This window comes from Cupressus sempervirens, chromosome 1, assembly GCF_028749045.1.
Source record: "Cupressus sempervirens isolate cs-2001-9-10 chromosome 1, ASM2874904v1, whole genome shotgun sequence".
Taxonomy (NCBI): domain Eukaryota; kingdom Viridiplantae; phylum Streptophyta; class Pinopsida; order Cupressales; family Cupressaceae; genus Cupressus; species Cupressus sempervirens.
In genome coordinates, this window is record NC_143118.1 from 620,928,560 (window position 1) to 620,941,996 (window position 13,437).

A 13,437-nucleotide genomic window follows, 5' to 3' on the forward strand; every position below is an offset into this window, starting at 1 on the left:
GCCAGAGAATAATTTCAACACCCAATGCTCCCAAACGAAGGCCAACCCTTCCATTTCATTGTTACAATTCTATATTGCCACCCAAATCTAAATCTTTCTGTTTGAACTTGCCCTTAACAAGTTTGCTCCACCATGAAGACTCCAATCTCAGCATATTTACAGTAGATTTGAAGAAACATTTGGCCTTTTCCAAAGTTGCGATTAATCCTCTATTTATTAAATCTGGCCTTGATTTAAAATCCCCAATATTGGTGCTTGGGGGAGAAAGGGGTTACTTTACAATTTATTATTTGTAAGTGATTATACATCACGTATCATTATTTTATTAATGAAGTGAATATGGAATCCACTTAAATAATTTATTTATTAAAGTGAATATTATATAGTTCACATAATTATTAAATAAAGTGAATATTATATAATTCACTCAATGAAATAATTTCAAACTCCCCTTTTATTTAGTCTGCAGATGATATGCTATGAAGCTGCCAAATAAACACAAAATATAAATCAGATACATGCATTCCCATGGACTTCAATTATTCAGAATATCATAGCCTTATTCTCGAATAAGAAACGGTTGCAAATATGTTTATCTCTTAAATGATCCTTACAAATTTGTCTTCAATGGAGACTTCACAAAATTGTGCAATCACCAGCAAACTAGGGTCAGAATGACTCTCTATCAAGATCCCACACGTTCTTCAGCTACCAGTGTTTAACAAATAAGAATAGATCCAAGATTCTCAAAGCATGGCTTTGCAACAACCACACAACCTCCTTATAAACAATTGAAAGAATGTCTAGAAGATTAAACTAAGTGGAGAACTTTATTCAATAAGTGAATTTGTTACTTTATTATTTTGTCTTTATGTTATAACTTAATTAATTAATTAAATTCATCCTCAAGAAATAAACTAATGTTTGGCGCTTAATTAATCAATTTAATTAAGTCACTTTATAAAAATTGAAAACATCACATTTCACCATTTAATTAAAAGGTACTTATATCAACCAAAATCTTCTTCAATCAAATAGTGAACTGAGGGTTTAAAAGAAATAACATTTGAATTGACATGAAGACCCAGGAAGACTGGAAGAGTTTTCTAATGGTTGTATTCACAAAAGGTTTTCTAGTTTGAGAGAAGAAAACTTCATTATATTGAAACCAGAGTTGGAAAGCAATTTGCCCAGTTTGCATTCACTCAATGAAATAATTTCAAACTTCCCTTTATTTAGCCTGCAGATGATATATTATGAAGCTACCAAATAAACACAAAATATAAATCAGATATATGCATTCCCATGGACTTCAATTATTCAGAATATAATAGCCTTATTCTCAAATAAGAAACAGTTGCAAATTTGTTTCTCTTACATGATCCTTACAAATTTGTCTCCAATGGAGACTTCACAAAATTGTGCAATCACCAGCAAACTAGGTTCGGAATGACTCTTTATCAAAATCTCAAATGTTCTTCAGCTACCAGCTTCTAACAAATAAGAATAGATCCGAGATTCCCAAATTATGGCTTTGCAACAACCACACAACCTCCTTATAAAGAACTGAAAGAATGTCTAGAAGATTAAGCTAACTGGAGAACTTTATTCAATAACTGAATTTTTTGCTTTATTATTTTGCCTTTATGTTATAATTTAATTAATTAATTAAATTCATCCTCAAGAAATAAACTAGTTTCTGGACAACTTAATTAATCAAATTGATTAAGTCACTTTATAAAAAGTGAGGACTTTACTTTTCGCCATTTAATTAAAAGGTAATTATGTCAACCAAAATCTTCTTCAACAGAATAGAGATCTAAGGGTTTAAAAGAAATAACATTTGAATTGACATGAAAACCCAGGAAGACTGGAAGAGTTTTCCAATGTTGTATTCACAAAAGATTTTCTAGTTTGAGAGAAGAAAACTTCACTATATTGAAACCAGAGTTGGAAAGCAATTTGCCCAGTTTGCATTCTCTCTTTCAACTATTTTATTTCCCATCCGTAGTTGTCACCTCTATTGTTTAAGAAAAGACAAAGCAGTGTAATTTCATATTTAAAAGATGAAAGATTATTGTTAGACATCTACTTACCAAAATCTTCCAAGGAAAACACAAATGCAAAAACTAACCTAATTGCTTAATGTCCCGCAGCCTGCATTCCATAGATTCACATAAGAAACTTTATAAGAAAATTTCCAAATTTTAGTTTTAATATTTATCATCAATATTCATAAACTACTAAATATACTTCATTATTACAAGAGATCGTACCTCTGGTACTGCTCAGTATCTACAAACTTTAGACTAAGCTGTTGCATAAAGAGAAAGTTTATTAGAAGCAAACTATGGTATGCTTGTATTGATTCTCAACTTTTAACGATTTGGCAAAGATAGAAATTTGAACATTTCTAAAGGATATTAAATCAACACATATTCAACTTAGATAATATTTGCAACCTCTTTGTTTCACAGATTATCTGTATAAATAATTGAAATAATACACCATTCGCCCTTTAAAAAAATCCAAACCATGATATTTATACATTGAAGAAAATAGTTTTTCAGGCTTACTTTTATTTAGTTTACTGCATATGCAAAATATTTTTTTTGGACTTCAAATGCTAGGGAAAAAAGGCTACATAGAAGAATAAATATAAAAACTTTCTAATTAATATCATAGCATATAATCTAGTCACTTTATAGTTGTCGCATTAGCGTAAAATACACAATCTAGGTGTTCTGACAATTGTCAATGTTGAATGTGTGAGTAGAAATATACGGATGTATATATTTTGTTTAGAGAGAAAGATCTGTAGTCTGCATTTCCCTGCGAGTTTTGAATTTTGGCTAAATCAAGTAAATAAACCAGCATCACTTTTATCATTTAAAAGCCAATGTTACACCAATACGGGGGTACATCAGGACAACGGGACGCTGGGGCGAGTTTCTGGGATGCGGGGAAAATGGGCCTCATTTTCGGGACAGTGGGGGGACGGCAACAAGGGAAGGATGGGCAATAGGGGTGTTGCATAGTATACATATAGAACTTGAAACGCTAGTTATGAAATGATGTTTCAGTAGTTCACTAGAACATACCAAATTAAAATACTTGAACATAGAAAAATTGCAACATGAATTGAAACCATTGACATTCAACATAGTAACGTATTACATACCCAATAGTAACATTCAAAAATCAAAATTCAAATAGAAATTCAAATACACATCCTAGCGGTGGCATGGTTGCGAAATGGCGGAGGTGGGGGTGCTTGGGTTCTCAAGTACCCGGTGCGGGGATGGGTACTTCAAGGTTTGGGAGGGGGTGCGAGTCTCCAGGCTAAACTGTTAAAAACTAAACAAATATTTTATCGTGTGATGTTTTGTCTTTGTGGTCCATGCTGCTTCATATTGTTCATGAGCATGGGAATCATCAAAAGCTTTCTGAAAGGGACATTTCCTATCAAGGCATTTGCAGAAATATATCTCAACAAAAGGAACAATTCATAAGGATAATATTCTATGATAAAAATAAAAAATTTAATCATTAAATAATAGTACAATCTAGTTTTGAATATTTGTGAAATTGGGACAAGCACGAACTTCACGAACTTGCAGAAGAAGTCATTATACTTTCAAAGTTAACAATACTCGGGCCTTATGCTCCATGGAGTTTCTGGGATGGGGACATGTTTCCATTACAGATATGGTTTAAAGACAATTTTTAGATGACAGCAAAGGACAACTATTAAAAAAATAGGGGAATTTTTATACATAGAGAGAGAATTCAAATATGCATATCATTACATTGATAACCCATTCACCATAAACATTTTAAAAGCTGAATATATAGCAAATTGACAAAATTGAAAACCCTCCTCTTGCAACTCAAAAATGAAAACTTTCTTCTTGTTCTTCTTTCTTTCTCTTCTTGCCAAGAATAGCTGAAATGAAGAAAATTTTACCTTTTTAGCCTCCAAATAGGGTTCTATAAGTTTAAATTTCTATTTCTGCCCATATGGGGCCCACCCAGCAATTAAAAAATAAATATAAAACTGACTTTTAGCAAAATGGTGGACATTTTGGCTGGAAAAAGAGGGGTGTTGTTAGGTACCAAGGACAGTCAGGGGATGGCGAGGTTTTGCCAGGTACCTAATGGCATCCCCAAGTCCCCTAATTTACAAAAAATGTCATTTCCAGGGTGTTTCCTGTTTTTACATTTTTGGAACAGCATCAGGGATGGGAGTGGGGGAAATTTGGCAGGGTAGGCATCCCGTGGAGCATTGCTCGAGCCAAGTAAAAATAAAAAGGGTATATTATTATTGCTTCTATTCTGCACTAACTTTGGCTAGCTCATCAATTCTACCAAGTATAAATCATTTCTAAATTTGGCTAGCTCTTGTTATCACTGTACATGGTTGTGGCAGCCCCTGGCAACTAATTATGACAAAAAGTGTGCAACATTCAGTGTTAATTGTTGATTAACAAGGCATTTACAATTTGACTATTTGCATTCATTTGCTTCTTGACATGCAGCTGTTGTTGACGAGTGTCACCTTTTCCCGCATACTGTAGTCTCCTATTCCTTGCAAAATCTCCATTCATAGTTGTGTATGTTTGCATATTATAAATTATGCCAAGCATTTGCCTACCATGCTAGTCAACCTTAATCAAATTGTGGCAATTACAGGCTGTTACCTCCTAATTTACAGCTCTATTATTTTAGTGATAAGAAAGTGTCTCAAAAGGCTCTAATGGGTTTTTGTCTATGCTCCACCAAGTTTTTGAGACAAGGAAAGGGATGAGAGGACATGTTTTTGAGACATTTTTTTAATGCCATTTCAGCAAGGGATAGTAGAGGGGACAAGCATATAAAAAATAGAGAAAAAATTAAAACTATAGAGAAATTTCAAATATCCATATGATAGATTCAATAAGACAATCAAAGACATTAGAAAATCCTTGACACACTACATTAGAGTTGAATTGAGAGTTGAACAGATTTCATAAAAGTCAAAACTCAAAACTGAATTGTTTCTATGATTAATTGTCAATGTGAATATGATATTAAATTAAAAATATATAACAAAACTCCCATGGCTGCCTGTTTGAACTATAAAATGATAGTCACAGAAACATGGTGATAGAAAATATGAGGCGACCTCTAATTGACATCTACCAACAATGCATAAAATCAGAGACTAACTTTGAGCCACTGCCATTGTGAAGGATTGCCTTATCCTTCCGTTTCTGCCTCATCAATTTGATTGGCATCTTTGGTGTCAATATCCCACTCTAAAGTTGCATTTTGTCAATACTCTAAACATTGATAATCCTGAATTCACAAAACACTATGTACAACCACCAACTTCTTTACTTGTTTAGATGTAGGTCCATCCCTTTTGATAGAGTGGATGAAGTTGTATGTGGACCGATTCCACTCTATAGCAGAGGAACTGATAACCTATGAAAGGATGCAAATGCTTAGTATTCTCAACTCTAGTAAATCCTTGTTGTGCCATTTCCACAATTCAATATGTTACAGGTAATGTATATCTATCTATGTCAGCCTCTAATTTGTTGAATGTTGGATCACAAAAATTAGTAAATGAAAACCATTATGTGTATGGTATAGTCCATTCCTCACTTGAATACATCTTCCAAAGGCTCTTCATTAACCTTTCTTTCACATGTTCTTCATCAGAAGGAGTCAACCTACCAACCCTTACAATTCAGGATGTAACATAAAGGCTACAATATGAAGAGGAGTGCTCATACTGTTTCACAACCATGTCACAATGGGCTCAATATGTCGCTCATATAATCCAAAATATGATCAATGTTATCAATTACTTAATTCATTCACCAAAGCATGTGGTCAAATTTTTAATTAAGGAGAGATTGTATTCACATATCCAATGACATCTACTACATTTGAGATGAAGCAAAAATTATATCTGCAAATGGAAGTTCCAAAATAGATAAGTTAAAAAATAAAAATTAGAAACTTAATTAAAAAATTAACAATCAATTCGTTGATAAAATTAACAAGTGTAATGTCTCCTTCCTAAGCCTTGTCAACGTGGTGACCATTAGCCTATACATTGGCTTCCCGTAAGCTAATAAGGGTGAATTAAGGTACTCCTCAAGACTTGAAGACCTTGCATTTCAGCCTATTTGGTATTTCTAGGTATTTCTTTAAGCTCACTTTGATCAAAGGTGTCATGGCACTTTTGGTTAGTTTTAAAATGTTATATCTGATTTAATATTTTTAGCAAGTGTCAACTTAGTCACCCTCTTGGTCAATTGGTAGTGGTTTCACCTGGGGATGGTTGATGAATGCATTTAATAGTGATTTAGTAATAATTTTAATCAGGAACATTATTTTATTAATGCTAAACTTATAACGTTATATATTTATGTTAGCGCTATTAAAATATTAAAGTTGTGTTATAAAAGGCGACAAGGGTTTGAATTCTTTGTAGCTATGAGAGATTTTATCTACCTGCATAGAATTGTTGTGAATTCTTTGAGGTTAATCTGATATGATGGCCTGACTCTAATTCATTCAAGCTGCTATTTCCTATAGCCGCTCTTTATTGTATAGGACTTTTTCTATCTGTGGGTTCGAGCTAGAGTAGTCTTCATATTGTCATTCATACTATCTTTCATGTTGTGCGATGTCCTTTTATCTATCTGTAATCTATCTGTAATGATCCAACATCAGTTGTTTGCCAGGATATCCATACGGTGGTGTTTATAGACCAAAATATTGTTGTAGAGTCAATTAGAAATGGCCATACAGTCTTGAAGGATGCACAAGGTGATGTCCATACGGTGATGGGAGAAGTGGAGTTGTACGGTAGGAGGGGAGCAACAAGGCCATACGAATGTGAGGTGTGGGTGGCCGTATGGTGGGAGTGTTTCAAGATAGTTGTATGGTAGAATAAGGAAGGCCGTACGGTGGAGTAATGGAGGTTGTATGGTTGCAAACTGTGAGGCCGTACAGTGAGCTTGGGGTTGAACTTGGAGGTCATACAATGTATGGTAGTAACTTGAAATGGAAGGCAAGAGTCTGTACGGTCACAGAGAGTCATTACAAACCAATAGATAATGTGAAGAAACAGCGAGATTTAATACAAATAAACAATAGATGGAATTACATAGGACAAGAGAGTAGATCCAATTAAACACTAATAATTCGCAATATGATGGTGCTCCAATTTGTCAAATTCGAGCGAAGTGTTGTAGGCGATGGAACAGGGTGAGGGTTGAATCCCATCGAAACTGAATTAACCAAATAGGGAAGATCTTTCACTTCCAAAATGGAAAACAATAAAGAATCCCAACAGGAATTCGTAATACAAAGAAAATAATGCAAATTGCCTAAAGACTACCTACAAGCAGTGCTTAAATACCTGTCGGGAAAAACTTTTCGAGGGTGTACAAAGATAGCCGACTAGAACACAAACAATGGAAACAAAACAAAAATGGGTTCAAGATACATTAAATCAATCAGCCCATTAAAAATAGTTTGATTAATAATCTATTTTATGACGGGGATATTACAGTCCTCCCATCCCAAAATTTGCTTGTCCTCAAGCAAATGCAATGCTAGATGTTATAGAATGTGCCCGCCTTCCTAGGTTGCGTCATCCAGCGACAAGTGTTTCTAGCATACAAAATATTCCTTCACCGTTCGGTTCCACAGGGTCTTCTCACGTACCTCAATAATCTCTATTGGTTCCAATATGAGCTTTCCTTCTTCATTGAACGGCGGAAGGTTTGTAGCTACCATGACGCTCTGTCCCACAGCTTTCTTTAGGTAGGAAATGTGAAAAACGTTATGAATACGGCTCCCCTTCGGAAGTTCCAGCTCGTAGGCAACTTCACTGATGCAGCACATTACACAATAAGGGCCATAAAATTGTGGCTTCAAATTTAATCTTCCCTTTTCTTTCAATGAGGATTATCAGTATGGCTGAAGCCTGAGGTAGACCAAGTCTCCTACTTCGAAACTCCTTTCTATTCGGTGTCTATCGACATACATCTTTTGTTGATTCTGTGCCCATTGTAGGTTTTCCTTTAGGTATCTTAAGATGTCATGTCCCTCCTGATACCAGTCCCTCGCCCTTGATGCGTGGCTATCTCCCAGGACTATGTCAATAAAGGAAAGGGGTTCGAGTCATCCCAATGGACATGTGGTACGTGGTATTGTAACAATATTCCCCTAAGTGTATCCATTTGACCCACGCTCGTTGTTATGCTGAAACGTAGTTCTAAAGGTAACCTTCGAGGCACTTGTTCACAATCTTCATTTGTCCGTCTGTCCAAGGGTGCTAACTAGTACTTGGTGACAATTCTATCCCTGCCAACCAAAACAATTTTGTCCAAAAGATACTGTTGAATTGCCCATCCTAATCACTAACAATGTTTCGGGGTAACCCGCACAGATGAAAGACTTCTCTAAAAAATAAATTGCCAACTTGTGCAGCCTAAAAATCAAAGGGTATGGCAAAGAAATGTGCGTACTTTGTCAGTATGTCAACCACCCCGAAGATATAATCCTTTCTATTCACCTTGGGGAGTCCGGCTATGCAATCCATTGAGACACTTTCCCACTTATGTTCTGGAATTAGCAGAGGTTACAGTAACTCGACAACTAGAGTATGTTCGGATTTGTTTTGCTGGCAGACTGCACACTCTCTTACATACTGCAATACGTCTCCTTTAATTCCTTTCTATGAAAACCTCTCCCTAAGACATTTGTAAGTTTTGAGGAAGCCCGGATGTCTTGCCAAGGGTGAGTTGTGTACCTCCTAGATTTTCTGCTTTAATTTGCATTCTAGCACTAAATATCTAATTCTTATAGTAAATGATGTCATCGACTACATTGTACTAATCATCTTGGGTGTTGCCATCCATTAGCTCACAGGCAAATGTGTTTTTGGAATATTCTACCAACAAATATGCTTTCCAATCAGCGAAAATTTGGTTTAGTAAGCAGATGGCAGATTTCCTAGACAGAGTATCTGCAACCACATTATTCTTTCCTTTCACATATTCAATGTCAAAATCAAAAGCCTGAACCTTGCTTACCCATTTTTGTTGCCTCTCATTCAAATCCCGTTGCTCCAGAAAATATCTCAAACTATTGTGATCCGTACAAACGACAAACTTGGCACCCACCAAATACTGTCGAAACTTGGTTAGTGCATGTATGATGGCCAACATGCCTTTGTCATAAATGGAATATAAGTGTTCCGTTTACGTAAGCTTCCTGCTCTCACAGGCTATGGGGTGTCTATCTTGCATCAATACCGTGCCAATGCCTTCTCTGGATGCATCGCACTCCAGAATGAATGGACAAGTGAAATCAAGTAATGCAAGTACGGGACAAGTGCTCATTGCCTCTTTCAGCTTATAAAAAGTGATTTGCACCTTTTCATTCCACTGGAAAGAACCCTTCCTTGTCAGATCTGTTAAGGGTGCACTGGGATATCTATTTTTTATTTTTTCTTGTTCAAGACACGATAGTCTACACACATGCACATCGTCTCATCCTTCTTTTTTACCGATACCACTAATGACTCGAAAGAGCTAGAACTGGGACGGATCCATCCTTTCTCCAGCAATTTTTGAATCATCTTTTCAATCTCATCTTTGAATTTCTTAGGATGGCAATAGGGAGTGGTTATGACCAACTTGGCTCCTACTTCCAACTAAATAGTATGTTCAAACCCTCAATGACGAGGTATGCCAGGAGGAATATCTATAAAAAATTTATCATGATCACCCAACATGTTCCGGAGATCATCATCCTGGGAAGGTGTTCGTTGCCCTTTTATACGTTATGCCAAGACAAAACAGTGTGCAACCAAAGCAATGTCATCATGCCAAAAAGTTGCCTCCATCCGATGTGCAGAACCTTCCTTGGGACTCTTATTTGTCATTCCACGAAGAACAACCTTCTTTCCATCAACAACAAAGGTGAAGTCCATCCATCCAAAATAACCTCCATATCATCAAGCTCCACTATGAAGAAATTCTCAGTCACCGTGTGATTCACCATTGTGATACTTAGCTGAGGAACAAGCTGTGTGCAGGGCAAAAGAGTCCCTGCAACAACCTTGACTTGAAATCCTGCATGTGTTTTCGGACCGCTTCGTTTCACCAGAGATGAGTTGATGAAGTTAAGAATTGTAATAATCCCCAACAGGTTATAACTTCATCAAACACAAAGTCATCTCTAATTCACTTGTTTGACATTTTGTCAAACACTTTGCAAGGAAGAGATATATTGCATATCTAAATTTTGATTGCTTTCTAAATGCCTAACTTTAATAAATGTGTTTGCAAAGAACACAACAAACATCTAACAATGAAGATGCAATTGTTTTTGTATAATACTGATTACAAATAAGAAAATATGCATCTACATCAATAAGACATTAGGACAACAAATTCTAGTTAAACTCTAATATAAATCATATTACAACAAATTTTACAAACCCTACCAATGCCCTAAATATCTACTCTCAAACAATGCAAAATGTAGTTGATAAAAACTTGGAATTTCTCCCAAAATATGAATTTCCATGTAGCAAATCACTGTAGCAACAACACTGTAGCAGTGGTATAGTAGCAAAGTTACTGTAGCAATGTCACTGTAGCAGTGGTATTGTAGCAGCGTCACTATAGTAGAGTTCCTAAAGCAATATCCACCTTATTCCTTCTCCACAAATCTGGCCCTAGGCCACAAATTCGGCACAATGGAAAGACTAATTTGTCTTCTTCAACAGTCGCAACCCTTCGGAAGATATTTCACGAAGTCCTGATACGAAGTCACTTGGTTATGCTGAAGGGTAACCATGCCATGGTACCACCAATCATGTGCAACTCCCTCTAAATGTAGCATGGCATATTTTATTGCCTCCACTTCTATCATAAGCCTCAATGCTAAGAAGGTATCAAGCTTGTGAATCCAAGCTTGCACTGTCATTCTGCTACTCCCATCAAATGTAGTAAAGGAAAGCTTCCCTGTAGCCCGCTTCAATTCATTATCCTCACCACGAGGTCTCCTATTCTGTCTAACTGCACAGTAGTGTTCTCTTCTTTGGTTCACAAACCTCTCAAAAGTCATTCTTTCTCGTACTTGCAGTGCCAATAATTCTCATTCATCACTAGCAGCAATAAGGAAATCAGCAAATGTCCCATCCTCAGCTTCCTCTACTGGGTCTTGTACTAGTTCCTCTCTAACAAAGGTAGGACGTGTGGACCTGTCTGCTATTCTGGAAAGAGTTCTATGAGCTCTAGGTGATCCCATTGCACTCTTGTTATCCCCTTGTTCCTGATTTTGTCTATCTTGTGGGTTCATGCGCTCAACCATGGTGGTGAGTGCCTGCAAAGCCTGAGCCATCCGCTCTTGTCCTATAACCATTGCTCTATAAAATTCCCTAGTTTCCTTATCGTAATTCCTATTGTCTCTTTGTAGGCTACGCTCTTGCCTGTCACCCATGGTGTCTGGCTGCCTATCAAATTCTTGTTCCTTGTCAAACAAAACTCGCCTACGAATGTAAAATCTGTGAGATCCAACCCCAAGTGGTTGCATGTGATTGCTAAACCCTCAAGATGGTAGGAACTAGGCTCTGATACCAATGTAATTACCCGCAACTAGTTATAACTTCATCAAACATAGAGTCCTCTCTAATTCACTTGTTTGGCATTTCGTCAAACACTTGGCAAGCAAGAGATATATTGCATATCTAAATTTTGATTGCTTTCTAAATGCCAAACTTCAATAAATATGCTTGCAAAGAACACACCAAACATCTAACAATGAAGATGCAATTGTTTTTGTATAATACTGATTACAAATAGGAAAATTTGCATCTACATCAATAAGACATTAGGGCAACAAATTCTGATAAAACTCTAATATAAATCAGATTACAACAAATTTTACAAACCCTACTAATGCCCTAAATATCTACTCTCAAACAATGTAAAATGTAGTAGATAAAAACCTGAAATTGCTCCCAAAATATGAATTTTTTTGTGGCAATTTACTGTAGCAAATCACTACAGCGACGACACTGTAGTAGCGGTATTGAAGCAAAGTTACTGTAGCAGCATCACTGTAGCAAAGTTACTATAGCAGAGTTCCTGTAGCAATATCCAACATATTCCTTCTCCACAAATCTAGCCCTAGGCCACAAATTCAGGACAATGAAAAGATTAATTTGTCTTCTCCAACAATCACAACCCTTTGGAAGATTTTCACCACCTCAGTTATGCAAATCAATGGGACTGTTCATTCCCAACGATCAATGTAACAATTGCAGAAACCTTTGGCTCCACAAGCTATCCGAAAGAGTAGATGACAACACATTCAATGCCCAACAATGAAGCTGCCCTCCCTATTTGTTCTTTTCCTCCAATAGATGGACCTCCTTCTAGACAAAATAAAATAATATTAAATTCCTCCTAGAAGATTCTCTTAATTTATTTATTTTAGTCACTTTTAATTAAATTAATTAAAAATAAAGTCACCTTTCAATTTTAATTTATTTAATGACTTTATAAGAAGTTAATATATTCAATTTCTCCTTATTTCTCCACTTAGCCTTCGGAGAACTTAAAGGCTAAGAAATCCACTGAGATGCTAAAAAGACAGGGACATTAAAAGAGTAACTCCGCTATCGAGCATCACCATAACCCTTTGTCCTTGAAGGGCTCCCCCTACACAAAACACTGTGCACCTCAGACTACTAGATAGGGCAATAGTTCCTTCGGATCGTACCAATGCTGCAATTCTTTCTGTATGGTTCAAACTAATCATTTTGGTATCCTCGTGGGGTTGGTTGTCTTCGGTGGTTACATCTTCTTGTTTGTCCTCATCATCAGGCACAACCTCAATGTAGTGGACCTTTCCTTTCCTGAGGCATTTGTACCCAGGTTCCCATGGTCCCTTGTAGTTCAAACATAGTTTCTTCCTTTGAAGCTACTGACTGGTAGCTTCGTCCGACAACGGCTTCCTCAGTGAAGGTTTATTATCTGTCTCTCAGAAATATCGGCAGTTTGGAGTGTGATTAACTCCGAGAGGATGAAGTTGACGATGATGCCATACTCCATGCCTTCTTAATGGCCTCCAACAAGGTGTCAAGATTGAACACTTTTACCCAACCTTTTAGAGGTTTTGTTAGTCTATCGATGAAGGGCACTATTTGTCTTCTTTCAGAAATGCCTGTGACCAAAACAGAGACTTTCTAGAATTCCGCAATGTACTGGTCAATAGATCCAGTTTGCCTTAGTTGTGCCAAATCTTTGAAATTGAGTTCCAGATCTTTACCATCAAATCGATCTATCAATCTCTAGTGAATTCTACATAGGTGTTTATTTGATCATGCCCCACTATGATGGTGTCACAATGCCA

The 13,437-nt window shown here is 36.4% G+C and overlaps 1 protein-coding gene and 1 long non-coding RNA gene across 3 annotated transcripts in view; one reads left to right on the forward strand and one right to left on the reverse strand.

Annotated features, from left to right (window-relative positions):
• The window catches only part of LOC149579446 (uncharacterized), a 280,294-nt gene that overhangs the window by 246,528 nt on the left and 20,329 nt on the right, over positions 1-13,437 (reverse strand). Inside the window, exons 3-4 of the mRNA XM_089832825.1 lie at positions 2,277-2,314; positions 2,135-2,157 (exon numbers count right to left, since the gene is read on the reverse strand). Of these exons, the coding sequence (XP_089688951.1) occupies positions 2,135-2,157; positions 2,277-2,314 (61 nt within the window). The remainder of the gene's footprint in view (positions 1-2,134; positions 2,158-2,276; positions 2,315-13,437) is intronic.
• Positions 1-13,437, forward strand: part of LOC149579447 (uncharacterized) — a 236,246-nt gene that overhangs the window by 189,770 nt on the left and 33,039 nt on the right. The window lies entirely within an intron of this gene.